Source organism: Megalops cyprinoides, chromosome 3 (genome assembly GCF_013368585.1).
Source record: "Megalops cyprinoides isolate fMegCyp1 chromosome 3, fMegCyp1.pri, whole genome shotgun sequence".
Classification (NCBI taxonomy): domain Eukaryota; kingdom Metazoa; phylum Chordata; class Actinopteri; order Elopiformes; family Megalopidae; genus Megalops; species Megalops cyprinoides.
In genome coordinates, this window is record NC_050585.1 from 17,507,249 (window position 1) to 17,533,603 (window position 26,355).

General features: G+C 41.7%; 1 protein-coding gene across 2 annotated transcripts in view; it reads left to right on the forward strand.

Annotated features, from left to right (window-relative positions):
• Nucleotides 1–911: 911 nt before the first annotated feature.
• LOC118774345 (rho GTPase-activating protein 42-like) overlaps nt 912–26,355 on the forward strand; it is a 68,573-nt gene continuing 43,129 nt past the window's right edge. For both annotated transcript variants that reach the window (XM_036523662.1, XM_036523663.1), the window contains exons 1-3: nt 912–1,248; nt 19,940–20,035; nt 24,831–24,892. In XM_036523662.1, the coding sequence (XP_036379555.1) occupies nt 1,095–1,248; nt 19,940–20,035; nt 24,831–24,892 (312 nt within the window). In that variant the 5' untranslated portion in view covers nt 912–1,094. The remainder of the gene's footprint in view (nt 1,249–19,939; nt 20,036–24,830; nt 24,893–26,355) is intronic.

Consider the following 26,355-nt stretch of genomic DNA (forward strand, 5'->3'; position numbering starts at 1 on the left):
TGGGAGCGCTTTAACCCCTGGAGTGCTTCTTCTTTGCAAGACTCACGTGCATGTGAGTAACCCACATGTGAGTATTGCATCTGCTGTGCAGTTCCTTTTAGGTTACTGAGGTCTCCATAAGGGTTTAGCTTCAGTGCAGACTGTATGCACAAGAATCTGAATGTTTTCTGTTTTCCTAGCGTGCAGGTAAATGTATGTGCCTCTTCTCTACACCTGATTTAGTGTATTGTAGCGATCCTTGTACGCGAGCCACTCTGGAGGTCTTCTTTTCTTCCACGATTGCTTTCCTCTTGGCACACGTAACCTAGGCTATTGGCTGTTGAGCCAGTCGCGTAGCTTGAAAGTGGAAGAGAGCCTCCGCAAAAAAATAGTTTCATTTGAACCATGCTGGATATCAAGAATAATCATTTATTTATGAAATTGTTTGCGATTTAAAAAAAAAATAATAATAAAATAAAAACACGATTGCATATGCTATGGATATGTGTTTTTCTTACCTCTTGCATTGAAATGCAACTTTGATTTTTAGACTTTTGTGATATAAATAGGTACACAGCAAACACAGGTGATAGACAGAACATTCCAAAAATGTGTCTCTTGCATGTTGCCTAAGATAATGGGATAAACCTATTACAGGATGTTCCATGAAGGGCTAAAACGACTGAACTTGATGTGATTAAGACATTATTTGTGTACATTTTTACACTGAGAAATGACTGAATGGCTTCGACTGAACGGTAACTAAGTTCTCTCATTTTGCTGGCGAATGCATCCCTGTGAAGTTTTAAAAAGTTGATTCAGGTATTTTTTCGATTTAACCAGCAGGAGTCACACCGGCTCTAGTACTGCTCAGCCAGTTTGCTCAACTTGAATGAGCGAGGATACCAACAAAAGTGCCGGAAGTACGGAGGACGGGAAGGGAAAACAAAAGTTTCAATAGCCTCAACTGTACGGCAACAGCACACCAGTATTGGCAGGAGAAAAATAAAACGGTGGCGACACTGAAAATAAACTTAATGTAAGGGCGATTTCAACAGGCGAGCTGTTTTAAGGATCATTGGTTGTCTTTGAGATTACTTTCCCACGTCGTTACAATGGGGCTGCCGACACTGGAATTCAGCGATTCTTTCTTGGACAGTCCTGATTTCAGGGAACGTCTGAAATGTCATGAAATTGAGTTGGACCGGACGAACAAATTCATTAAAGAACTTATCAAAGATGGAAATATGTTAATCACTGCGCTGAAAAGTAAGTAGCCCTACGGTCTGTGTTGTTAGTGTTGTACTTGGGGTCAAAATAGTTGCCAGAAAACCAGTTAACCTTAATTGTTCAATTGACTGATGTAAATATTGTATAAGTATATAGTCACAGTTTAGATCTTCATTTTTTTTTATTAGTACTTTCATTTGAATGTTTTATTAGCCGAGGCCATGACTACAGAACTGCACAGCTACCTACAGTTATTCAATTTTCAAGGACCATTGACTCGTTAGGCACAGAACTTTCTGAGATTCGTTTTGGCATACTGATTGCTATTTGATTTAGCAAATACATATATGCAATGAATTCTGATAAAGTTTAGCATTACACATATTTTACTTAATTATGAGGCACCGGTTTTGATGTTATTGTCCCGTATTTACCGTGTTTATATGATTGTTGTTAATTAGCCATGTTTCTCAGGTGACAGAAAACACATAGTGAATGGGAAGTACACGCTGCATTGCGAATGGTTTAGAGCGTTGGTATCTGAGTGAAGTCAGGTGAAGTTTTGATGTGCTAAGAATTTCTGCTGTTTATTTGGCCTACTCTGTATCTACAGTTACACGCCCTGATGTGAGACGAATTAGTTAGAATTTATATACTTGAACATAACACAATTTGACATTATTCAGATTCTAATCAAATATAATTACCATCACTTTAAATTTTTAAGTGATTTTGATGTATTTTATAAGTCGTGCTACACAGCTTGAAAAGCAGTTTAATTTTGTAATCACTTTTTATAAAATGAAAGGGACACGAAATCAGTCAATCAGAGGGAAGGTCATTCATTAAAAATAAATAAATAAACACTTACATTACACTTATTCCCGCATGGAAATCAATAATGTTTACTGTTTCCTATTAGTTACCTGTGATGCTACTTGTGAATAATATTTTGTATTATTCACAATTCTCTTGTGTAGGATGAATTCTGAAAGTAATTGTTCTTAGTTTTTTTTTTATTTTTTTTTTATCTCGAGTACTTCCTAAATTTTCACCTACTTTTTACTGCCATAACAGAGACCTGTCAACAGAGCAGGAAAAAATGACTCGCAAACCCACGAACAGCTTTGTGACATTTGCAACTCCTCAGTGTGTTGAATAGCCCTTGACATCACCAGTGACACCAACCCCACCTGTTTGAAAACCAGGGACAAGACTGATGATAGAATTATCTCATATTATTTAATTTTGCACTTTCATCTTGGACTAACCTGTTGGCAGGGGTGAGGCTGAACAAGCAGTCTGCATGCAACATTGATGTACTTAATGACCTGTACTTAACAGACAGTGCACATCCAGTGCTCATAGGCAGTATATGATCCTCATCTTTGTCTAGTTTTTATGTTTTTAAGTACCGCCCTGCACAAGAAACCACATAAATTTCCACAGCCATGGATTGTATGGGTATTCTATTAGACACTGAATACCAAGGGCTGAAGTTCCAGACAGTGTGTTTTTAAGTCTCTTTCCTTTAATCTGTATTGTGTCTGTGGTATCGCAGCAGAACGGCAGCAGACTAATGCACAGAAACAGAGTGATTTGTGGAAGTGCACATTAGTAATGACCGGCACTTCCATCAGCCTAACGTTGAGACACATGGAGCTCATTAGTGTATCAACAGAATGTGCTTCTAGGGCTGACATTGGAGGGTACTAGAGGACTTTTCACTGAGGGAAAGTACACTGACTGACCTTGTAAGTTACATTCAGCCATTTATAAAACAGAGGAGCGGAAGAACCCATCTGTATTTGGCTGTTATATGGGGTTGGCTGTCTGGAGAGATGGGGGTTGGCTGGATCTTTAATAAAGAGGAAAAATCATACGGTGAAAATGTCTGCATAAGTCAGGCACCCTGCTGTGCAGGATTGTTTGTGTTATGGTTATTTTAATGAACTACTGGAGTTCATAACGCCAAAGTAGTCTGAAAATAGCGTCTTTACCTGAGTGACAGTGTCTTTCAGCCTCAGAGGCCAGTAAAAGAAAGGCTGTTTTTTTCTGTGAGAAGGTCCTGTGACTTCCAAAAAGGCATCTGATGCTAAGCACATCTGATGCAGCAGGTGTCAAAAGGCCAACCTTTCGTCTGCTCGCGGCTAATTGCTGTCAGCCTGAACTTCCCATCATGGTCTTGGTGGTTGAGACTTTTAACAAGACGCTTTTACTGCCAGCCTTGTGTTGTTCAAAGTCAGGAAAGGCTTGTTTAGTTTACTGTGGCACTTAGCTGCATTTGGAGAAGGCCAGGGGAAGTGAATCAAGTGACCTCCCTTTAGCTTCAGTCAGTTACTTTGGCTTTCAAACGGGGCTGGGGCCAAGCTGTCACACTCTGTGTCTCTGCAAAGCTCGCTGCTCCCCATCACTGGCGGGATTCATGCAATGAATAGAGAAAGATCAACCTTCACTTGTTGCTGCTAGGTCATTTTGGCCACCGCACTAATTTGTCTAGCAGGGCATGACCACATATTTGAGCAGTGATCAGTCATATGAAACAAAACCTCAGTGCTCCCGCTGGAAGACAAATGACTGACCGACTTGTCGGCTGGGACGAGCTGCGTGGCGGACATCTTTGGGGCTGTCGCAACCACAGCAGATTTGTCAGCCTTATTGCAAGCCACCTTTGTGTTTTACAGAGGGATTTCACAACACGTCAGCGCCTCCTTCGGAAGTTACCACATGGTGACGCTGGTGTCAGTGGAGGTGGATCTTTGTTGTTTGATTGTTACGGGGAGTGATGTGGCCGTGTGGTTAAGGAGCAGAGCTCATAATCCAAAGGATTCCAATTCAGTTCCCAAGGGGTGCATTGGTGCTCTACACTTGGGTGAGGTGCTTTACCCAAATTGCCCCAGTGCATAGCCAGCTGTAAAATGAATAATGTAAAAATGTAAGCTACGTAAGTCACCCTGGATAAAGTAAGAAAATGTTATATAGTGTTTGCAAGGAGGAGAGATTTTCCCAGGCTTTTGTCACAGGAAATCAGGCTGTAGCGGCAAGCTCTTGTGTAACGATGGAACCCCAGGTCACATGAAGGCAAAGTCACACGCTGTGATCCCACTCCTTTTGTATAAAATGGAAAACAAAATAGTCACCAATCATGTGTGCTTTGATCATTTCTTAATTGCTCACCCTCTGGTTCTTTCCTGTGATGCAAGCAAGACTGAAAAAGCAGTACTTACTTCCTGTAAATAACATTTGATAGCACAGGAAGTTTTGTGATGCATTCACAGCAATGGCATGTGTCAGTGCTAATGAATAGGCCCATATTTTTTTCTGAGCTGATACCTGTAAATGTAGTCTTTTGTAAAATGTACTCTTGTGTGCAGAAAGCACTGGCAAGCTCTTTTTACCTAATATACATTTCGGTTTGATGCAAATCAAGGGAAATTCAGCACAGGTGAGGGGAGCAGGCCTGATAATTCCAGAGCGCCTTTTTCTCAGAATCTCTCAGCAGAAGGTGGTATTTTCTTGGACTGCAGTTCCAACTGTCTGCACCCTTTCAGACAGAGGGATACTCTAGGAAAAAAAACATAATTGGATGTGTTGTTTCCTCCCTTTAAAATTGTTGCTTTAAACTCTTTCTCATCTCAGACTGAACCCAGTAATCCAACACAAAAGCACATCCTCAGAATGTGTAGGCCTCACCTGAAGGCAGAATCTCCCTAGTGCTTAGCCTACCGTGTGAGGATCTAGAGGATTTGTGCAGTTTTGAAGCCTGGCTTGGTAAATATTTTGTGGACCTCCAATGCCTGATGGGCCTACCTGGATCAGTGCAGTAGTTGATTAGCAACCTCTGGGTGTAGCATTTACCCATGAGGTTATTTCTTATTTCTGCTAGTTTACAGGCATTCTGTGAAGCCCGCTCGAAATGCACACTTTTCACTCCTGCGACCAGTTTGACATTGATCCACCGTCGCTGTAGGCCAGCTGCACCTGAGGGGAACGGGAGGCATTTTGGAAGCGTGGAAGGGTCTTTTTTGCATGTACACACTTCAAGGTTTAAGGTAGCACTAGGAATCATGGTCTTGCTCACATGGACAGTTTGCATCGGACAACAAAACAGTGATTCGCCTCCCACGCTGTGGGACGAATCCAGGCACAACCGGCGTCGCTCTGTTGTGGTCTCCCCAAACCAAGAACAACAAGAGCGCAAGCATGCGGATTTCAACCTCCATTGTAGGCTAGCAAACAAACACACAGATATGGCTTGCTGGTTTATTTACAAACAAACCCAACATGGGAGGGTGGGTGAAGGCAGCACCAGGAAAGTTTAAGTGCTGAAGGTGGGGCCAGATTCACTTGAGCAGTAGCTACGTTGTATTTGTAGCATGTTCTTGGCCTAGGTAGTATAGCAGCACTTTATTGTCCCAGTCACTGTATTTGGTATATGTAACCTTATGTAACCTTAGATCAAATTAGTTCTGTCTCGCTACACTGACCTTGTGCTCAGCTTCAGCACTATCTGCATTGTATGACCTCTACACATCTTTCCCTTGTGCCTGTTGCTTGCCTACTATATGCACTTTTGTAGTTGCTTTGGATAAAAGTGTCTGCTAAATGAATAAATGTAAATGTAAATGTAACTAGGACTCCATTAGCTGTAATGCAGGCTGCCATATAGGATGGCAGCCTGCTTTGGATAAAAGTGTCTGCTAAATGAATAAATGTAAATGTAAATGTAACTAGGACTCCATTAGCTGTAATGCAGGCTGCCATATAGGATGGCAGCCTGCTTTGGATAAAAGTGTCTGCTAAATGAATAAATGTAAATGTAAATGTAACTAGGACTCCATTAGCTGTAATGCAGGCTGCCATATAGGATGGCAGCCTGCTTTGGATAAAAGTGTCTGCTAAATGAATAAATGTAAATGTAAATGTAACTAGGACTCCATTAGCTGTAATGCAGGCTGCCATATAGGATGGCAGCCTGCTTTGGATAAAAGTGTCTGCTAAATGAATAAATGTAAATGTAAATGTAACTAGGACTCCATTAGCTGTAATGCAGGCTGCCATATAGGGTCATGTCAGTGCAGCATTCTCGCCGGCTCATATAAACCGGGAACATGTGAAGGGGGCTTATTTTGGGCTATGCCGCATGCGCGGCATTGCAGCAGAACTTTCCAGACCCCCGCAGCAGCAGGGGTGGAGTGCTGCTCTGAGAGTGCACCTTTGGAGGCCCCGTGCAGAGATTTGACTTGGTTCTCCAAAAATTACTGCAAACTCACACTGCTCTAACAGAGTGCTGTAAAAAGCCTGCCCCAAGTTTGTCATACTGTATGTTTTGAGAACATTCCTTCTTTCCAGATTTTCAGGTTTGATTTGTGACATAAAAGAATGTATACCAGCTACTTTAAAGGTGAGGAACAGCAGATTCTGTTTTCAGTGGATTTCCTCTTTAATTTGAGGTGAGCCCTTTGGTTCTGCCATGAAACCCTTTATGTGGTTATGCTTTTCACCTGTGAACACTGTTAAACCCACAGCAGAGACACAACTAAACACCAGAAATCAGTACCTTAAATGAATTAATGAACCAAAAAGGCCTGAAAGGCTTTGGGCATGGAGAAATACTGGATACTGAGCATTTGGGTTGCTTCAGCAAATGTATTTGCTCTTTATTCACCATTATGTACATTTACAGTGGTGCTTGTCTCAGAATGCATGCAGCTATAGTGAAGAATGAGCCAACGAGGGAACTTTGTGTCACAGAGCCTTGGTACAGCACCAAGTAACCTCACAGTGGTGAACAATGAGTCAATGTACCTTAAGAAAAAGTCCTTTGTTTCAGCAACAGATACTAATTGTTGTCACCAGCACCACAGCTGATTATTAAAATGCCATCGCTGTGCAGGCTATAACAGTGGGACTCCTTTTTATTCTCCACAGAGGAGAGCAGTGTCATTTTACAGGCATTAAAGATCAAGAGTCCTGTTCATGCATAATGTTATGATTACATGTGCGGTAGTCACGCCCTTTCTTAAAACATTTTCTGAGCGTCTAAAATCAGACACAAAGAGCGTTCTGTCCTACTCAGTCTTTTGATGTGAAGGTAGAGTAAACAGCATCCAAAAGTGAAGGGTTTTTGGCAATTCATACCGCATTTTTCTTTTGCTGACAGGTAATTTTGTATAATTTTGTCACTGGCAGCTATTAGTCATATATTTTAAACGGTTTTAAGAAAAAGACAGCCACATATTGTACACCTCACAGTTGCAAAAATGAATGAAAAGGACGTAGGCTTGACTCTCTTTGTCTGTTACTGTTTAGGTTTATGTGGTTATTGTCTTGGCAGTTGTCTGCTTTGGTGTAGGTCCCTTACTGGCCATGCTATTGTGTAAACTGTCTTTCATGTACTTTGTAGAAAGTCTCCTTGACTTTACTGTGGAACATGGTTGTTAATGGCAGTGTGGTGTACGGCTACAATCCTCGACTGACTGGTGTGGTTTACTACTGGTCACTGAGCACATTCCAAGCCTCAGCATAACTGTCTCCTCTCTCCAGTGGAAAAGCTCTGCAAGCTCCAAAGTAAAAGTAAATAAATTTTTAAAAAAGCGCCGAGCCAACATGAGTGAAAGTATTAGGTCATTTCGTTACACCACATCCATTGTGCCTGGCTTTTGTTTGGGCAGCATATTGCAGTCTCAAAAGCAGTAGGAGAAAATTTCTCTCTCCACAGTCGATTTCAATATATTTGTAGACATTTTTTAACTGCCTTGATTTTTAAGGCAGTTAAAAAATACCACCAACTCTAGCATTGTTTTGGTCTATAAAAGGTTTACAGTTGTTAAACAGCCCAAGAATTACATTTCAGTCAGTCATACCTGGCATTAAAAACCAACACGAGGATGCCAGACTCTATAAAGAGAAGTTTATTACTGCTGTAAACAACAGCCTTTTGGAATTTTAGTGTTTAGCATTTTTTGACCTTCTAAAAGAGGTTTGTCAGACGAAACACTTCAAAGTACTTAAAATTTGGTGTTATTTTTTTAGCTGTGTTCATTATGAATAGGACTTAACCTACAAAAACCTGCATGGTCAGACTATGATGAATGCTCTTGGCCATCATATAATGTTGTCTTTTCAGTTCTTCTGAGCTCGTGTTTGCTGTCTGTGGTTGTCTAGAGTGAATAAGAATGTAGAATGTAGAAAAAAGTACCATGAATTCAGTGTGTGTGTGTGTGTGTGTGTGTGTGTGTCAGTGGTGGCTGGTGAGCTGGAAACAGGGGAGGCTGAACATTACCTTTATTAATGTTATTATTAAACATTACTGTTAATTAAACATCTCATGTTGTAGCTTTCACAAGCACACAAACTACAGACAATCTACACTGTTTCGTGAGCATAATCATTTACCATATTCTCACGATTGGTTTCAATTATTCTGTGAATTATTTGTTTTATTGTTAAACAAGGAGGATAAAGGAGAACAGGTTGAAAGTAATGATAGATTTAAAGGTAATGTTTCAGCCTCCCCTGTTTCCAGCTCACCAGCCGCCACTGGTGTGTGTGTATGCGTGTAAGTGAATAAATAAGTGAATAAGTACTTATTTATTTATTCACTTATTTAATATTTTAATTTTTGCTTGTTTGGGGGCTGGCCATGCAAATGTTAGGTAGAAGCCAATCAGTGAAGACATGAGAGGAAGTCATTTTCAAACCCTGTCATGAAGCAAAAGTTTTTACCAGTACTTGCAGCTCTTTACAGATGTTATATTAATATGCTAGATACATATGCTGACATTGTGCTGAAAGGGTTGAATCAAGTCTGTTTCAGTGCACAGACACAAATGAAAATGCTGAAACTCGGCAGCGCTCATGCCTTGCAGTTTAAAGGCTCTGGACTCTGATGGCTTTGGGAGGAAATTCAGGCCCTGGAAAGCCATGGGGGTAATATGGTGCAAGCTCCTCAGATGACTGTAAGAATCCTGTGGTGTGGCTTACGCATGATTGGCTGACATGTGGAAGTGGAATCACCAGGAAAATTATGCTTGTTTCAGTGTCCCGCAGAGCAGAATCAAACAGGCACAGCTTACTTGCTGACACCTCAGAGAACTCTTACACTCTTACACTTACACTCAAGCTAGGAGGAAGTTCACACTTCGCTTTGAAGATTTTTATGATCTCAGATGGGTTGCTTCTGTCAAGATAGGAAATGTGGGGAGTAATCATTGCACCCCAGCAGCAAAGAGAGCCAAGAATACTGTTGAAAACAGAATACTTTGTATTGTCTGTGCCATAAGGTTCTCCCCACTTGAAAGGGTCTCTTGTTGCACATCGTTGGGGTTTTCCTCAGAGAGGTGATGACTAGAAAGCATCTGCTTAGTTGGCTGTAGAGCTGCAAGGTAAAGGCTACTGCTTATTGCTTAGTGCTGTGGAAGTGTAAGGAACAGAAACAGATTTTGTAATTTTGGGGTTATTCATGAAGTTTGGATTTTGAAGACAAGAGCTATTCAGGTTTTTCAGCTACGTTCTGCTGGCGGATGGCATAGCTCCATGAAGCTTATCTTCCCACCCGCTGTTGTCGCAGTTACTGTAAGAAATGTTGGGCGTATTAGCTGTAAATAACACTGGCATCGTGGCCAGGGACGGAACGATGCTTCATTGGACGTGAAGCAGTTGCCAGGTTTAAACAAACACTCTAGCAAATATGCGAGGAGGTGTGTGCACACTCCAAGCAATAGGTCATGGGTCAAAGCACTCACAGCCAAAGGGGCCTTGCAGTTCAACACATAAGTCTCAGAAATGCTTGAGTGGTTGAATGAAGGTGAGGAGAAGTGGACCAACCCCTGACATTTTCCTGACGTTCTAATGAGGAATATACACTTAAAGGAGTAGCAGCTGTAGATGCGCAAGTAGTGTTTTTCAGTTTGATGATGAATCACTGATGTGTCACTTGCTATTTCGTGCCCACGCCTTTGGTGGCCTTCTGGCACCCACTTTATGTATCTTGACAAGATGGCCATACAAGTTGCTTAAGATAAAGTGTCTGTAAAAACAAACAAAGAACTAAATAATAAGAAAATGTTTTAGAGTGTTTTTGTAGACGTCGCATCTGTCTTTGGTAAATTTGTACATAGGGGAACCTAAGGATAAATATACATTCGTAGAAATGCCTGAGGAATCTGGTTTCCCTGGAGACAGACGGAGTGTTTACCTAGAGGGCCACTGGCAGACGTAACCCCATCTCATGGTCCAATAACGTAAGCTGCCCCCCCACCCCTGCATCACCTGCCTGCTGTGCTGCTGCTTGTACCCACAGCACTTAAAACAATTGTACTTAATTAGGGGCGTCACAGTCTATGACTCAGGTGGCATAAACCTTGCATCCAGATTACAGGAAGTAGGCTTATATGCATCAGAACAGGTTTCGCTGTCAATGTAGAGTTGACACAGAAACAGCCCCGGTGTGCTGTGTGGTGGATGAAACCATTCAGTCTTGCGAAAGCATGAATAATGTAATAATCGCACTAGAGCCGAAACGGATACAAGTATAATTTACTCAAACCCTTGCCTGAGGCAGGTCTATTTCTGGACCGAACACCAAACAAGGCATTGTGTACATCCGAATATGGCAGTGTATTTAGCGTAGCACTTGTTAACCTGTGCCATAACAGAGGTGTCAATTACATATTTTTTGCTGTGTGGTTTAGTGGAATAAGTATTGAAAGAACAGAATTTCAGCTTCGCTGAATGAAGACGTTGACCTAATGATATTACACCGCAGTTGCGTTACATGAATACAAATGAAAGGATAATGGTAGGTATCATGTGCTATGCTAAAGCTTGCTTCCTGTCGCCTTTATGTAATATAAACGCACAAATCTAGTTTTTTATAAAATATACATGAAACATTCTGTTAACTGCTAGTTGAAACAAAAGATATGCACTTTTCAAGATATTTTGTATAAACATTGTTATTCAGTGTTCAAACCACAATTTAAAAATTGTGTTACTTTCTTGCATGAGCAAAGGAAATTGTAGGAAGATGGCAACATGCTTTCTAACCTCATGTTGCTCTCTTTTTTAAAAATCTGATATTTTTCACTCAGTTTGTCCCTAAAGACATTCTTCCAGTAAACTAATGCTTACTGTGGTCTGGGCATTTTAGAACATCAGTGCAGATCCAAAGTTGATCTTCGCAGTACAATAAAACAGTTTGGTCAATGCAGCCATGAAAGCCAGTTCCAACCTAAATACTATATATATATTTTTTTTGACTGTTAAGAAAGTTGTAGTATAAGTTGTTGCTCACATGATCAAAATGTAACAAGGACTCCCTGTGATTCCTTGGTGAGGGTATTAGTCATAATTTGTCATAGAATATTGAAAACTGAAATTTGTTGTGTGAAACTGAGTAGTGTCTTGGAGCAAAAAAACTTGTTGAGACTTAGTCTGGATCACCTTTTCCCTGCCTTGGTTGAAGCCTACTGATCTCTTACCAGTGAGGAGACCATCTATATTAGGGCCTGGTACTCTAAAATGATAGATCCCCACAATCATTGTGATATCTTATATCTCAGGAAGTAATTAATAGTTGATGTTTTTCGAGTGGGTTATGTCAATGCTGTGATGGTAGAGTTAATGTTATTCTGTATGTGACTCTCAGCCCTTTTTATAATTCTAAAAGTAAAGTGAGATAACTTTTTTTGACTCTCCTTGGCTGCTGTTTAATGTATAATTTTCCCTTTTATAATTTAGTTAGTAGTTTAACTTCTCTGAATTTGAGTAATATTTTTAGGTGAGGGAGGTAAAAATGTAAGAAAGAAAGAAAAAATGTAATGACAAAGTTAAGTAAATGTAAATGTAATTTGCCCGTTATTTACAAATGGAAAAGTGGTGACCCTAGATGTTCAGCCATTCTGAGATTTATAGTGCAGGAAGCAGTGCACCTACCACTTAAATCATGAGTCATGGTGCTGGCATAATGCCAAAGCATTATGTCATCTGTGTCTTTAAGCCAGACGCTTGTTTTGGTGGAGTTATGTGCATTTTTGCAGTCGGACACATACATTTCAAAATGGGGTTGATGTTTTAAAGTACTTAATGAGGTTTTTTTTTTTTTAACGTGCTGTGGTGTTGTCGTTTTTCTTTTTTTCTCTCTTACCCGATGTTGATTATCCCAGCATTGATAAGAGGCAAGAGATAAGGAAGCACTTCAAATGGAACACTCTTGGAGATTTTGTTTACATGCAGAGCGGATGAGATAGCCTCGATAACTGCAAAACCAAGCGCTGGATGCGGTGACACGCAGCTCAGCTTTCAGTTGAAAGGAGAAAAATGTACAAACAAAGTATCCGTGATGACAGCAATGCCCTGTGGCTTTGAGTGCTTTCATTCCTGTCTTCCTGGCCATGAAAAACGCATTAGAGAAAGTTTATGAAGAGACGCACCACAGAGGAGGAGAAATGTTTTTAATGTGTTTAATGGAGTTTAAGGTGGTAGAAATTAGTGTCAAAAGGCAAGTTTCTCCTGCATCTTTGGGTTTCATGTTGCGTATATGGAAAGTTTTAGTCAACTCAACTACAGTTGTTGCATTTTTCTTTTCAGATTTGCAGCAGTTGTTGGTGAACATAACTTTGCAGGCTCTGTTGTGCATGTGTTTCAACCCTGTGCGCTTGTGTTCAGCGTCCTTTGTTCCCATCCTCCATCATTGTGTGTCATTTGTCTTAGACCAGCACTGACGTATAAAGCAAGTCACAGGTGAGAAATCTCCTGGAGTTTTCAGTGACTCAGACAGGTATACATTTACAATGTTAGCTCTGCCTGGGCACATATTAGCACAGCACAACAAGATAAGCTTTATGGGTTGTGCATTTTGATCGTGATCGTGTGTCATTAAGCAAAATGTGCTAGGTAACTGATTTACTGTGGTGCAGTTAAAAATTAAACGAGGACAACAGAGACCACATATGTGACGGGCAAGGCAGATCCATCACATTGATTTTAAACGCCTCTGCTGTTTTCAAGCGGAGCCGTTCAAAGTTTGTTTCTGTTAGTGTTGTGAAGGGCTGTCCCATCTCGAATAAACAGACCATCATGTCGTCATAGCATCCAGAACTTTAAACACAGGATTTATTTCAAGCCTGCTGTAAGAGTCTTATTGGCTTTGCCCTGTTGGAGAAATGTAACTATGGGTGTCAGGTGAATCTGAAGGCATCTCCTTCAGGTATTAACCAGGCAAAATTCAACCAAAAATTAAAAACAGTCCCATGACAAGTAAAATCACCCTAGACTCCGTTTAAAAGCTACTTCCATGTGTAGTGCTTTGTTGCACTCAAAATGACCAGTGCTTTTGCTAAAACTGTTGAATTTGCATTGCATTTGAGAAGTGTTTAAAGTATACAGTGGATGTTCCCTTACCCATTTCTTTCATGAACACATTTACAAATATTAGCTCACCTATCATCAAAAAGGGGGTTTTGTTACTGGTAGCAATTGAGATACATCATTGGCCCAAAGCTGTTACATGTAATTTAAGAAACCATCATGTTCTATGCTTAGTTTAACAGAGGCATACATTTACCCCAGACAGCCGTCCTGAGGTCTCCTGCTTTGAGTAGCCAGGCAGACAGGGCAAACTGCAATTACCATCCACTCTCAGTGCCCTGACCCTTCCCCTTACACCTTCAGCCACCTTCTGTCTGTCCCAGGGTTTCAGCAGCAAGCCCCAACAGGAAATTTTCTCTTCTATGGCAGCAATGACACTTATAAATCAACTACAGACTATATTAGTCCAATCAGAGTTGTTGTTTTGTTGTACCCAATAAACCTAATCCTCAACATCTGCCTTATACCTTGAAGAAAAGGTTTTTATAATTGGTTGTTGCCAAATATTGTTTTAGATATATATCTCCTTTACTGAGCGCCTCCTTCAAAAATATTGCTGCAGAAACAACTGCCCATAAATCAGATCCTGCCATTTCTTCTCTGTGACAGTGTTTATTTTTCATCTCTATGGAAGGATGTTCATTTCAATTTAATGTGGCATTTCTCCTGCATGGTACATATCTTGCACTTTTTCTTGTTGTCGAAAAAAATTGTCAGACTTAGACATAAATCCAGAATGGTATTTGCAAGATCTGTCTAAATACCATACCAGATAAAATAAAGGAAAGATACATAGATAAATAGAGGAATGATTGAAAGTGAAATTAAACAGTCTGTAGGTTCACCATTGTAAAACTATACAACAGCCATTCTGTCCTGTAACAAATGAAGCCAGATTGATAATTGGTAGCATTATTTTGACCAGGATTGCCAAGGAAGAAACCATGAAGTTTTCTGAGTTGAATAACCCAGAGCAATCACAAGGCTCAGCCCAAACATTTTATTAATGTAGCTCAACCTAAATCTCATGGCTGTCAATTTATTTCAGTGCCACCTGTGGTTGGCACTGTTCTTTTTTGTTTTGCTTTTTTACTTTGAAGTGGGTGATGACCATAATAAAATACTTAAATCATAAGTGGGCCTAGTAGTGTAAAAGGCTGAGAGACCCTGTGGTGCATGATTCGAAAAGCACACCTAATAGAGGGCTTTCCAGTATTGCATTTTTGAAATGAGCGACCGACTAGACATGGATGAAATGAAGAAAACAGATAAAAGCAACCGTAAGTACTATTTCAGAGCCGCGTCTGCATGGGAACTGGCATTTGTGATACTGGATTGGGGTCAGACTGTGGAAAGATGAGAGCTGTTGCAACAAAACTCGACAACCCATGCGTTGACATTTTTTTTTTTTTTTGGAGGAAATTAAGAGGTTGTTTCAGGAAGAGTGATTAAATCCTGTGAAAGGAGGATGTAATGACAGATTGCCGCTGACTGAAATGTTATTGGAAGATGATTTCCCAGTTGCGTTGTGGGTTATTGTGGTTTTTTAGACACCTCTGTTGGAGTCGGTCACCACTGGATGTCTAAATTGTGTGAGGGAAAAAGTCTGTGCTGAGATTAGCGCTGACCAGAATGAGTCATTGTCCAAAAATGAGTCTGGGACTGGTAATAAAATAACAGCAGTCTATGGCCAATGATCCATACACCTCCTTCATCTTTCTGCTAAGGCTGAAGGATAAGTGCCAGAGGACAGCAGTGGCCAGGATGGAAAAGCAATCCTGGCCCCCATAATCACTATACCACTAATCACATTGAACAACTAGACCACTCTTTTAATGGGATCTTTCTTTTCTATATGAGTCCAGAGATCACCATGTGGTATTATATGACTGAGTTCTACAGATTACTAATCCAGAATTACCCTCTCTACAAGCAGTGGAACCCTACCGCAGGAATCAAATTTGAGATACCTACCTCTTACAGCAACTCGGATGCTTCTGAGTTATGCTGATATACACTGCATTTCTGCAAAAAGACAAGACAGAAATGAAAAGAGAGTTTCATCATAAATGTTGATCTGTGATAATCACCACTGAATATTTAGCTGCTTGCAAAGCAGATGACCGGGTCTCTAGTGAAACCCTGAAACCTGGAAGTCCAGTTCTTTCAACACCATTCTGCCAGCCTACATGGGACGGAGGTTTAGTATTGCAGTGCATGTGTGAAGAGGGCTGAAAAGCTGGCTTTGAGAAAAGAGTTGCGTGCAGAGAATGTGGCAGCGGTCTTGTGGAAAATGTTGTATCTGAGGTGGTTTTTTGAGATGACGTGCTGCGTGTTTCCTGGGTGTTGTATGATCTTGCCTATTGATAAAGTAGCTGTATACAGCACAACAACACACATCACCCCTCTGAGGCATATTCCATTGTTCTGCTTTTATGTTCAAGATTTGTTTTTGTCTTTACCTGGATGTAGCATTTTATTATACAGTATTTGCATTGCATTTCATTTAAATAGTTTGTGAGGTGCATGTTTTGAAATGTAACAGATATGGATTTAATTCATCAGAGACCTTCACTCAGAGAAAGAAGTAGTTCAGATTTTAGTCAGAAAACACAGTTGACTTCTATAAACTAGCCTGGTTCTGTCATCAGAGCTGTGAATCTTAATCTTATGCATATCCGTATGTAATAACATATGACCCCAGTTCCCATTCTACTCCAGGTAGTTTTATGTCACATTTTGTGAAAACTGTCTGCGGATGTTTTAAGTAAACCCTGTTAGTATCACTGCCCTCTGAATACTGTATCAGCGCATAAGTTCGGGAATTAAAAGGGTTCACATGTATTACACATGAATGACAAATTAGCTTTCAGTGTCAGGGTTATAAATTTTTGTGATGTAGAAAGAGCTCTGAAGCTGACCAATTGCTGTGCTTGTGCCATGGTGACACATATTTTTATGAATTGGCTTGCTGTCAGTGCCAAAGGTCTTTTCTTATTGGTCTTATTTGTCAGATTATTCTCAGCTGTGAGAGTGTTATACTGGTCTTTGATCAAAATTATATAATGCTGGACTAGCTGACAATTTTTAACAGAGCCATGTTATCACATTCGTATAGACTATTTGTCATCATATGCAGTAATCGGTGGTGAAATAAGCCCCAGTTGGGCTAAGAGACCTAAATAGCCTGCTTGCTAAGATACAGCCATTCCTTTTTCAATGATTTACATTTGTATTTTCCCCACAAATAATAAGTTATTTCTTTAAATCCTTTAAAAAATGATCACATCTTTATAGCCATGATTCTAATTGACTGGCAGTCTTTTTCCTTTTTCTTTTACAAATCTAAACCATACCTTCTGACAGACATGCTAAGGTCTAAAGCAGAGATTATGTTTTCCAGATAACAACTATAGTGTTTGTAAGTCAGTTTTTTTTGTTTTTGTTTTTGTTTCTTGTTTTTCATGAACAGTCATGCAGTGTTATTTGTTAACAGGAAGTTTCACTTTATTGAAAGTTTCACATAAGTGTTTTGTTGCATCATTCTCAAAGAGCTATGATTTCATATTTGCTTCAGTGTTTAACATTTAGCATACAGGAAAAGGAATACAAAAGAACACAATTTGGGTTTTGTTTCCCAAAACGGGTGTTCGTCTTCAGAGGAACAGATAATCTTCACTTCCAACAGTATTATGGAAATGTGCTGAAATATAATATTTGATTAACTGTTGCAGGCTCACTGCTAACGGCATATTCCATCAACACCTGTGAATTAAGTAGCACTGACTACTGCAGAAATTCTTACTGCTGTAGGCTGTGTTTGATTTGTTTTAATTATATTACCGTGATTCTCAAACAAATTTAAAAAAAAGTATTATAGGACAAGGCTATAATTGATTTGGCCATTGTTTTGTTTACGCCGTTTACTCTTGGTTTGGTCTTGATGGGTTTGAAAAGTGGGAAAAAAAAGAAATGTGTTAGAGACGCAGGGTCTTTGTCAGTTCATTAGCATCTCTTTCATGTGTTATAGATATCCATCAGAGCTGTTTCCCTCACGAGGCCTGTTCAGATGAGATTTTACACGCCTTTTGCAAACTCTCATTTATTTATTTGTTTAGAAATCAAAGTCTTGGATGATTCTGAGTAGCTTACCTAAGCCTGTCTTACCAAACTTTTGAACGCGGCTGCTCTTGAGTGCAATAGGAGAAATGATGGAGATGAACTCTGGTTGTTTTTTTGTTTTTTTTGCAGCCCGACTGCAACAGAAGGTCAGGAGGAGTGTGTTGTTCCATCAGGGATCCAGCACAACATGACAGAAAGCCCAGAACACACCCTTTTCTGTGTTTCATTTATCGCGCCTAACCACAGTCGTAAACGACATCTGTTTTGCATGTTCGCAGATTTGATTGTGAACTGTCACATCGCTCCAAGTGTGGGAGATATGGTTGTCACAACGATGAATCACAGCTTGAATAAACTGATCTTAATAAAGTGCTCAGCATCCGGTCCCTCCCTGTCCCAACTTTTCCTTAAACTATAAACTTGTCCATTTCTTTATTTAGTGATGCTGGGTGGATGCTGCATGGACTGACTGATCTCTGTATAATGTGGATAGGGTGGTGTAGTGAGCTCGGTCAATAAGACGAGCCATCCCATTCATGTAGGAGTCAGTGAATCTGTGCAGAATTTGTGCAACTCTGATTCCTAAAAAAACAAATGCTGTGATTCCCACACCTCCAGCTGAGAAGACTTTCTGAACCCGCAGCCAAAGTTCGTAGGCGGCCACTGACCACAAGTTCAGATCATGAATGCAGCCAGATATTTTTCACACAGTTCTCAGACCAAGGGGGGTATTTGCAATGGGTTGTATGTTCTGGTTTTGTTTCTGGTGATAGCGGTGTCACTGTGCTGTTTTTGTTGTTTTTTTTTTTTTTGAAGCATCCTTTAAACGTGATCACCTACTTTCCAATGTTACATTCTAATATCATATTAAAAATGGGCTTTGTTCTTGCCATTACGGCAGGGTTTAGAATCAAAGCGAGTGACTTTGGATTTGGTAATTAGGACTGTTTTTTGGAGTGGAATATATTTTTCATTGAATGAGTCATTAGCACTGATTTATTAGAAAAGAGTACCAGCTGAACTGTCTGAATAATATTCAGTCATGCTTGATTATTTTGATTTGAAGAAAGAAAGACGTGAGATGTGAAAGCTATAATTCGATATTAAAAAAAAAGGTAAAAGAAAATCTTCTGTAAACTCATCTTGCATTCATTTAAAAACATCCAGTTGTGGGTATCACAAATTTTGACTTTCATGTAATGAAAATTTGCTCTTTAATTTCAGCTGGAAAATATAGATTGCTTACAATCAAATAAATGAAGGGACGTCACAGTGCATTACCTTTAGCCCTTACCCATACAATCTTGCTGTTTTCTTGACCACTTAGGTGCAATTATGAGGCCGTTATTCTTGCGTTACCATTCAAGAAGTGAGTGGATGTACTGTATATCTTGTCAATAACACTTGCTTCATGAGTTCGGCAGCATCTCACAGCTTAGCTTTTATGGTAGTGTTGTAAAATCAGATGGTTAAATATATAACCAATACCACACATGGAAAATGGTCAATTGCGATTGTCCCCACTCGTGATGATATGAAATGTGGTTTGTTATTGCTGCGCTGCTATGAACACATACATTTTACTAGCATTGGCTTGAGGGTAAAGTAGCATTAGCCTCTCTTCTGAGGGTGCAGTTACTTTGTGTAAAGAGTTAGAATGAAGTGCTATTGTATGGGGTTTTTGTGCTTGCATTGGTTTGTTTGTTATTCCCTTTTTTTTCCTTTCATCAAAAAAGGACATTTCATTCTGTTTAGACTCATGAAGAAGACCTTTGATTCAAGTGCTTGACTTTGCCATGGCAACCGACTCCTTCTCGGCCCTCTTTCAGGCCGCACTGGAAAAATCGGGGGGGGGGGCGAGCGGGTGGGGGGTTGAATGAAGGCCAGCAGGACTCAGCTGAACAATGATTGCACTGTGGAATGGGGATCGCCCCGTTTTAACAGTGGAGAACTTTTTCCTCAGTTTTGGCTAGGGAAAGCAACAGAGCTCTGGAGACATTTCATGCCATGGTTAACGCATTTTTAAGGGGTGCCACGGGTCATTGCTCATGTCGCGCTTAGAATTTTTCCTTAACAGGGAGGTATTGAAACAAAACAGAGGGCTGAATAGAAATGAAATTGGGGAAAAACCGGATCTGAGCCCGAAATGAAGAAAAGTGCCCTCTGTGGATTTAGCGTGTCGTCTTAAGCCTGCGTGCTGCTTTAACACGAGGACTCTCTCTCTCTCATTTCCTAGATCTGTCGGCGGCCGTGCAGAAGTTCTCGCAGTCGCTCCAGGAGTTCCAGTTTGAGTGCATCGGTGACGCAGAGACGGATGATGAGATTAACATCGGTAAGGGCCTTTTTTCCCGGCAGCAAGGTTTTGCCCCTTGTGAAGACCTCTCGGGGCCATTCTCGTCGGAGCTCCCCGGAGTGCATTCAGCTGGCTGATTGGTTGCTCCCTCTGACAGTATTTAGAATTAATTTCCTGCCATCGGGGGGAAAATGTGGATTAAATCTCGGCTTTTAGGCCAACACACACCATGGATTCAGAGCGTGAGTGGGTCACCAGTGGCAACGGGGGGTGAACAGAGCACCCCCCCCCACCTCCTACATCAAGACTCTTCAATACACACATCACTGTTTATAATTCTGTCTGACCAATAATAGTTTAGACTTCTCTCTGGCCAAAAAATTAAACGAATGCAAGTGAGTGCTGCTGAAAGCTTGAGAAAGCCTTGAGAAAGGGATTGAGGACTGCGCAGGAAGTGAAGGAATGCTAATGTTTCCATTCCATTCCATTTGTTTTTCACTCGTCGCAGTCCTCATCTTCGTCTCAGGTAAGGAGCAGTCCACAGTCCATCTCAGAGCATAAGACTGGCACCTATGTGTCCCTGAACCCATCGATCACTCAGCGATCCTCTGCAAGGTTTAGTCCTTCAGGCAAACCCCCATGCCACCTTGTACACTGTAAAGGGGCACGTGTGTGCAGGGGAAATTTAAATGGGCCAGACGGGCCAGACTGCAGCCAAGCACACTATCCTGCAGTACGGCACAAGCCCCCCGTGGCCTGCAGTCAAGAATGCTGTTGATCCAAATAGTAACAGTTGAGGGTTATCCCCTGGCCTACCTGGAACAGAATGGGCTCAGCTGTTGCCGGGCCTACTAGGACAAAGTGTAGTCTAGGGATAGGCGGTGACAGCGGCATGCTGGGAAGATGTCTTTTTACTCTGCCTAGTCTGGAGAAGGACACACCCGTGGACAGCATGAAAGCAGTGATGGGAGAGTGATGGTATGTGAAGCTCAAAATGGAGCCATTATGTGCTGTCACATTGACCCTCTAATTTGAGCTAATCACAGCGTTTTTGCACGGAGAGTGAAGTCTAACAATTGGCTGCTACCAGGCAGTGATTGACAGCATGTGCTAGCTCCAACTATGCTGGGGTTTATTAAGCCTCATTTTCCCATCAGTCTGTGAGGCCTTTGCAGCATTGGGGGGGGTGATGCTGGGTCCATTGGCAAAGACGACACTGTTCATTTAAAGATGCTCTTTATTAGGTACAGGAGGCCGAGGAACAGAGACCTCATCAGACCCAAAATGGAGGCCTGGACTCCAAAACCAATAGATAGAATCACTGCGTTTATACAGACATCACTTATATATTTTTTTTGAGAAAGCATGTATATTTGGTCTAACTGAAGCAACACCTTCTGTAAGAAGTTTGTCATGCTTACCTCTGATCTCTATTTCCTACTTATCATGCCAGGATCTCTTCCAGATCTGAAGGAGAAAGCATAGCCTTCATGATCTCTTGCGCTGTCCTGCTATGAAATGCCAGACTCACTTCTGAGGCAAAACAAATGCGGTTGTCAGAAATCGATTTGATCATCAGTGAGCCCGCGCTCTCTCTGACTGCCTAGGTCGGGCCCCGCGCAGCAGGACCGGAGCCATGATCTTTGTGTAGCTCCACAAAGATCCGGTTTGAAGCTCCAGACCTCCCCGCGGAACACCGTCGTCTGCGCGGCCAGATGAGCTCGCCTGACCCGCTATCGATTTCTCCGCCGTTTTCTGCCACAACATTCCAAGGGCCCGTCAGTTATCTTGGAATCAATCTGAAAGCGGGATGGATGGGGTGGCTGGAGATTCTAATTCTGTGGGAGAGAACGAGGCGGAACGTTAGACTTTCTGAGGTCGTTTGCTGATGAACCCTTGTGCCTCGTGGACTGTAGCTGTCCCAAGTGTTAGCTGCTGGTGAAACTTGACCCTGTGAGAGATTTCAAACAAGCATCTGTTGCAGTATTTGTTTTCCTGGCCTCCTATCCACTTCTTCATCAGATATCTCCCCTGGACATGGACTGTAAATAGCATTTGCTTGAGAGAAGTGCAAGGAGAGCTGCTGGATGCATTATGTATATATTTTCCTTCCAAATCAAAGTAGTGTTTGACTTCACGTAGCCTGGAGCCAGCATGTGGTTGATTAATTAGCGCCAGGCGGTGCATTTTCAGCGTTTAAATGGAGTTTTCAGGGAGCGCGTGTCGAACGGGCGCTTGTTTCTTTCTTTGCCCATTTAGCTTGTGAGTTATGGGCCCACCCTAACCCGTGGTGACATCCATTCCCCATCTGTTGTGTTTAATCCCGACCTATTAAACATTCCAGCTCTGGCCTTTGACCTGGCTGTGAACTGTGAGCTGGTGAAGGAGGAGTTCCCGGCGTTGGTTGCAGGCCCACTCCCAGGATCACCGCTGCTGATTCCGTGGCCTCGCTCTCCTAAAATGTTTGTAGTGTAAATAGGCAGAGTGTTCCAGGCGATGTCTTCACTCCCATGCCAGGCCTAATGGCTGATAATGATGTTGCTTCTTTGGCACGGAGGTCTGTTTGGCATGCTGCTAAGTGGCTGTTTCTCTGCAGGCCGGAGGGGCTGGACAGGCGAGCACAGCTCTTATCTGATCTCCAATGTAGTGAAGGCAGCAAGCCTCAGAGGCTAAACCTCTTTGAGAGGATTGTGTGTGTGTGTGTGTGTGTGTGTGTGTGTGTGTGTGTGTGACTGTGTGTATGTGTGCCTGTGTGTATGTGTGCCTGTGTGTATGTGTGTATGCCTGTATGTGTGTGTGCGCGCGCATTCCTGTGTGTGTGTGTGAGTGTGTGTGTGCGCCTGTGTGTGTATGCCTGTCTGTGTGTGTGTATGCCTGTCTGTGTGTGTGTATGCCTGTCTGTGTGTGTGTATGCCTTTGTGTGTGTGTGTGTCTGTGTATGTGTGTGTATGCGTGCATGCGTGCGCGCGCATGTGTGTATGCCTGTGTGTGTGTGTGTGTGTGTGCGTGCGTGCGCGCGCATGTGTGTATGCCTGTATGTGTGTGCGCATGTGTGTGTGTGTGTGTGTGTGTGTGTGTGTGTGTGTGTATGTTTCAGTGGGTGTATGCATGTGCGCAGCATGCGGTGAGGCATGTGTTTTTTTCAGCACTGTGCATGCTGCCTATCCCCAAGGCAGGAAGGGATACTCTCTACAACAGTTTCCTGATGTGGCCCAAATGACAACAAAACCAGTCATGACGGAAGTGTCCCATAAGCCGGTGGAAATCCTCTGGCACCTGGCACCTACTCTCCCACAATGCTGGATGTGTGTGTTTCAGTGAGAAAATAAAACCCAGGGAGGGTGCTTGTTTGGCCGTATGGAACATTGCATGTGGAGTGAATGCTGATTGTTGTCAGTTTGTGGGAGCATGTCAGTATCTGGAATGCTGTGTGTGTGGTCTCTATCATCATGCAAGTGGTACACCTGAACAATCATTTTGCATCGTATTAAATAGTCTTTGTATAATTAGATGGGTTGGGTCTTATTTAACCACCATAATCAACATTGTGGCCATTTGCATGTTTGCATTGGACCCTTCAGTATTAAAAGCTGTCCTGTCTCATTTTCTAAAAGGTTGTACACATCAAATCTTTTCATGCACCTAAATGCCGTCACCCCTTTGTTAATCTAACTATGATTAATAGTGAAGGACAGAAGGAATGAGGACATGATGTTTTAGCTAAGGCAACATGGGCCAATTTAACTGAATTGAATCAGATTTGAATTTGATTGTATTTACTGGGATTTCGTACAGAAGGTTTTATCTGAATGTTTGTAATTTTCATGTTTACTGTGCAAAATGACATATATAATCTTATATCTATCTATAACCTTAAACACCACACTGTGAGTGACATACCCTCACAGATAGCTGGTAATGGTGCTTAATGTGAACAGAGAAAATGTTCTGTTAATAACTAAAACCTTGTCATGCAGCTTTTTTGGCAGAATTGTGAATCATGCTATTTAATGAATGCAGATTTTTTTAATGAGCAAAGTTTGTGAGGAAGTAGTTATATTGTTAACATCTTTTCTGTGAAGTCTGGATGTAACAAATGGCTTTTTCCCAATCTAGCTGTAGGTGACAGAAGGCAGAACCTAGTTGGCTTACGCTGAATAAATATTCAGTTTTCATTTTTTCCATTTTCTCTTTTTTAGCAAAAGGTCACAGCACTCCCCTTTCCTGTCCATGTCAGGGGGGCCAGTGCTGTACAGGAAATGCCTCTCACATTTCAACGTCTAGAAAATAGGCCTTTATTGTCTGCAGACTTGTTGAACAGAAGGCCGCTTCCCGAAATCTTCACTTTGCGTCTGTTTTTGTAATGTTCCGCGACTCTGAGTTTCCTGGACCACCGGCGTCGAGCTTCGGGCAAGTGAGGCCACACCGTGATTCATGATTCATAAACCAGGAAGGGGCACAGACGACATTAGATTTGCGTGTCATTTTGACGTGTCAGTGACGTGTCGACCCACAGGCATCCCCATCCTTTCTTTTCTTCGCGGACAGTGACACACGCCACGTCCTCTCACAGAGCAAGAGACACTCTCTGTCTTCTAATCTGCCACGGGGTTAACTGTCAGCCCAGCCCTTCTGCTCTTGGTGAATTGATCAGCCAGCCTAATATGGTTTTGTAATGGAGGGTACCACAAACACTAATTGAGCTGTTTATTTTCTTCTTATCCAAATGATCCATGTGCATACACTGACAGCTCTTATGCATAACCCTAAAATGATTCCTTTCACTATTGTAATGAATGTATTGACTGAATAATTGCTTCTTTGTTCTTCACAGCTCAGTCTTTCAAGGAATTTTCTCAGCTGCTCAATACAGTAGAAGAGGAGAGAAGACGTCTGGTGAGCATTCAGTGTTATTCATTTGTTTACTTCAATCTGTGGTTTAATTCAGCCTGCTCTGTCGTCCCCTCACTTGTGTGGTGTTTATTGCTGATGGTAAACCCATAAGTGTTAAGCTAGTATTAGTAATATTGATATTGGTAACCAGTGGAATTGAATTGTCACAGTGTTTATACTACCGGCAGCGGAAGTGCTAATATTGCAGTGCATTTTGCCTCATTTAGATCAGGGTTTATTGAAACTCTGTGAGGATGGCCTTGATGACTTACGATTCAGGAAGGGCAGACTGCAGCTTCTGCCCTCGAACGAGCCCTGAGTGGAAAATGGAAGTCATATTGGCTCAGATGAAACTGGAGCATGCCAGAATGGAGGAGCATACTTAAAGATGACATCTTCAAAATGGGCCACATCACATGCATCCCCCTTAAAGCCTGTGGAGGGGATTGTATTGCACTGTAGCTATTGAGTCTTGAGTGTTATGGGAATTAGGCCCTTGTGAAACAGATGCTGGTTTGGGGTCATGCCTTTTTTTAGAACGGATGATGAACAGCACGTATCGTCCAGCATAACTAGTTTTTTTTTTAATTCTACTCTGCCGCGTATTAGAGGGGATTAAGACAAGTTCATTCTGCATAACCGTTTCCATGAGAATGTTAAATTTGGCATCGTAACCCCCTCTTAGGACATGAGGCTAGGTCAAAATGACACCCTCTACACTCTCAGACTTGAAGTGGGGCTGTTTGTGTGTGTGTGCATTTGTGTGTGTGTGTGTCTGTGTCTGTGTGTACACATGTCTGCATATCTATGTGTGCGTGCATGTACCTGTATGTATGTGTCTGTCTGCTTGTGTACATATACCTGTGTGTGTGTATGTATGTATGTATGTATGTGTATATATATATATATATATGTGTGTGTGTGTGTGTTGTGCATATATGCCTGTGTGTGTGAGTAAGCGCCTCCTCCCTCTGTGTGTGTTAGACTTTGGTCCCCGAGGTGCTCTCCAGGTGGGTGCAGGTGCCACACTCATCTACTTAACACTGCGTGTGTTGGGCAGACAGCTTTGAAAGGCTGTGGAAGTAGTGAGCTGACTGTTAGAATGAGGTCTGTCCAGGGCAGGTCACGAATGGCATGAAAAGCCACATGCACACACAGCAATCTCGAACACAAAGAGAGTTACTTCAAACTGCAGAGGGGAATTCTTCAGAGGGCCACAGGAGGTACAGTTTAGAGCTTGCCTGAGGATTTTGTTTTTACTCTTATTTTCGTATTCATGTCCGTTACAGTTTTCACCAGCTGTGGAACATTAGGCTCTTCACTTTCACTTACGCATTAATGAAGTATCACGTGAAGAGGACGTGGTTACCTGTACTGAATTTCCCCAGCAAATTTTGCCAACTGTCTGCTGCACCGTTCGCAATTACTGCAAAATTACAGTGAGCGCTGGAGATGGAGAAGTCAAC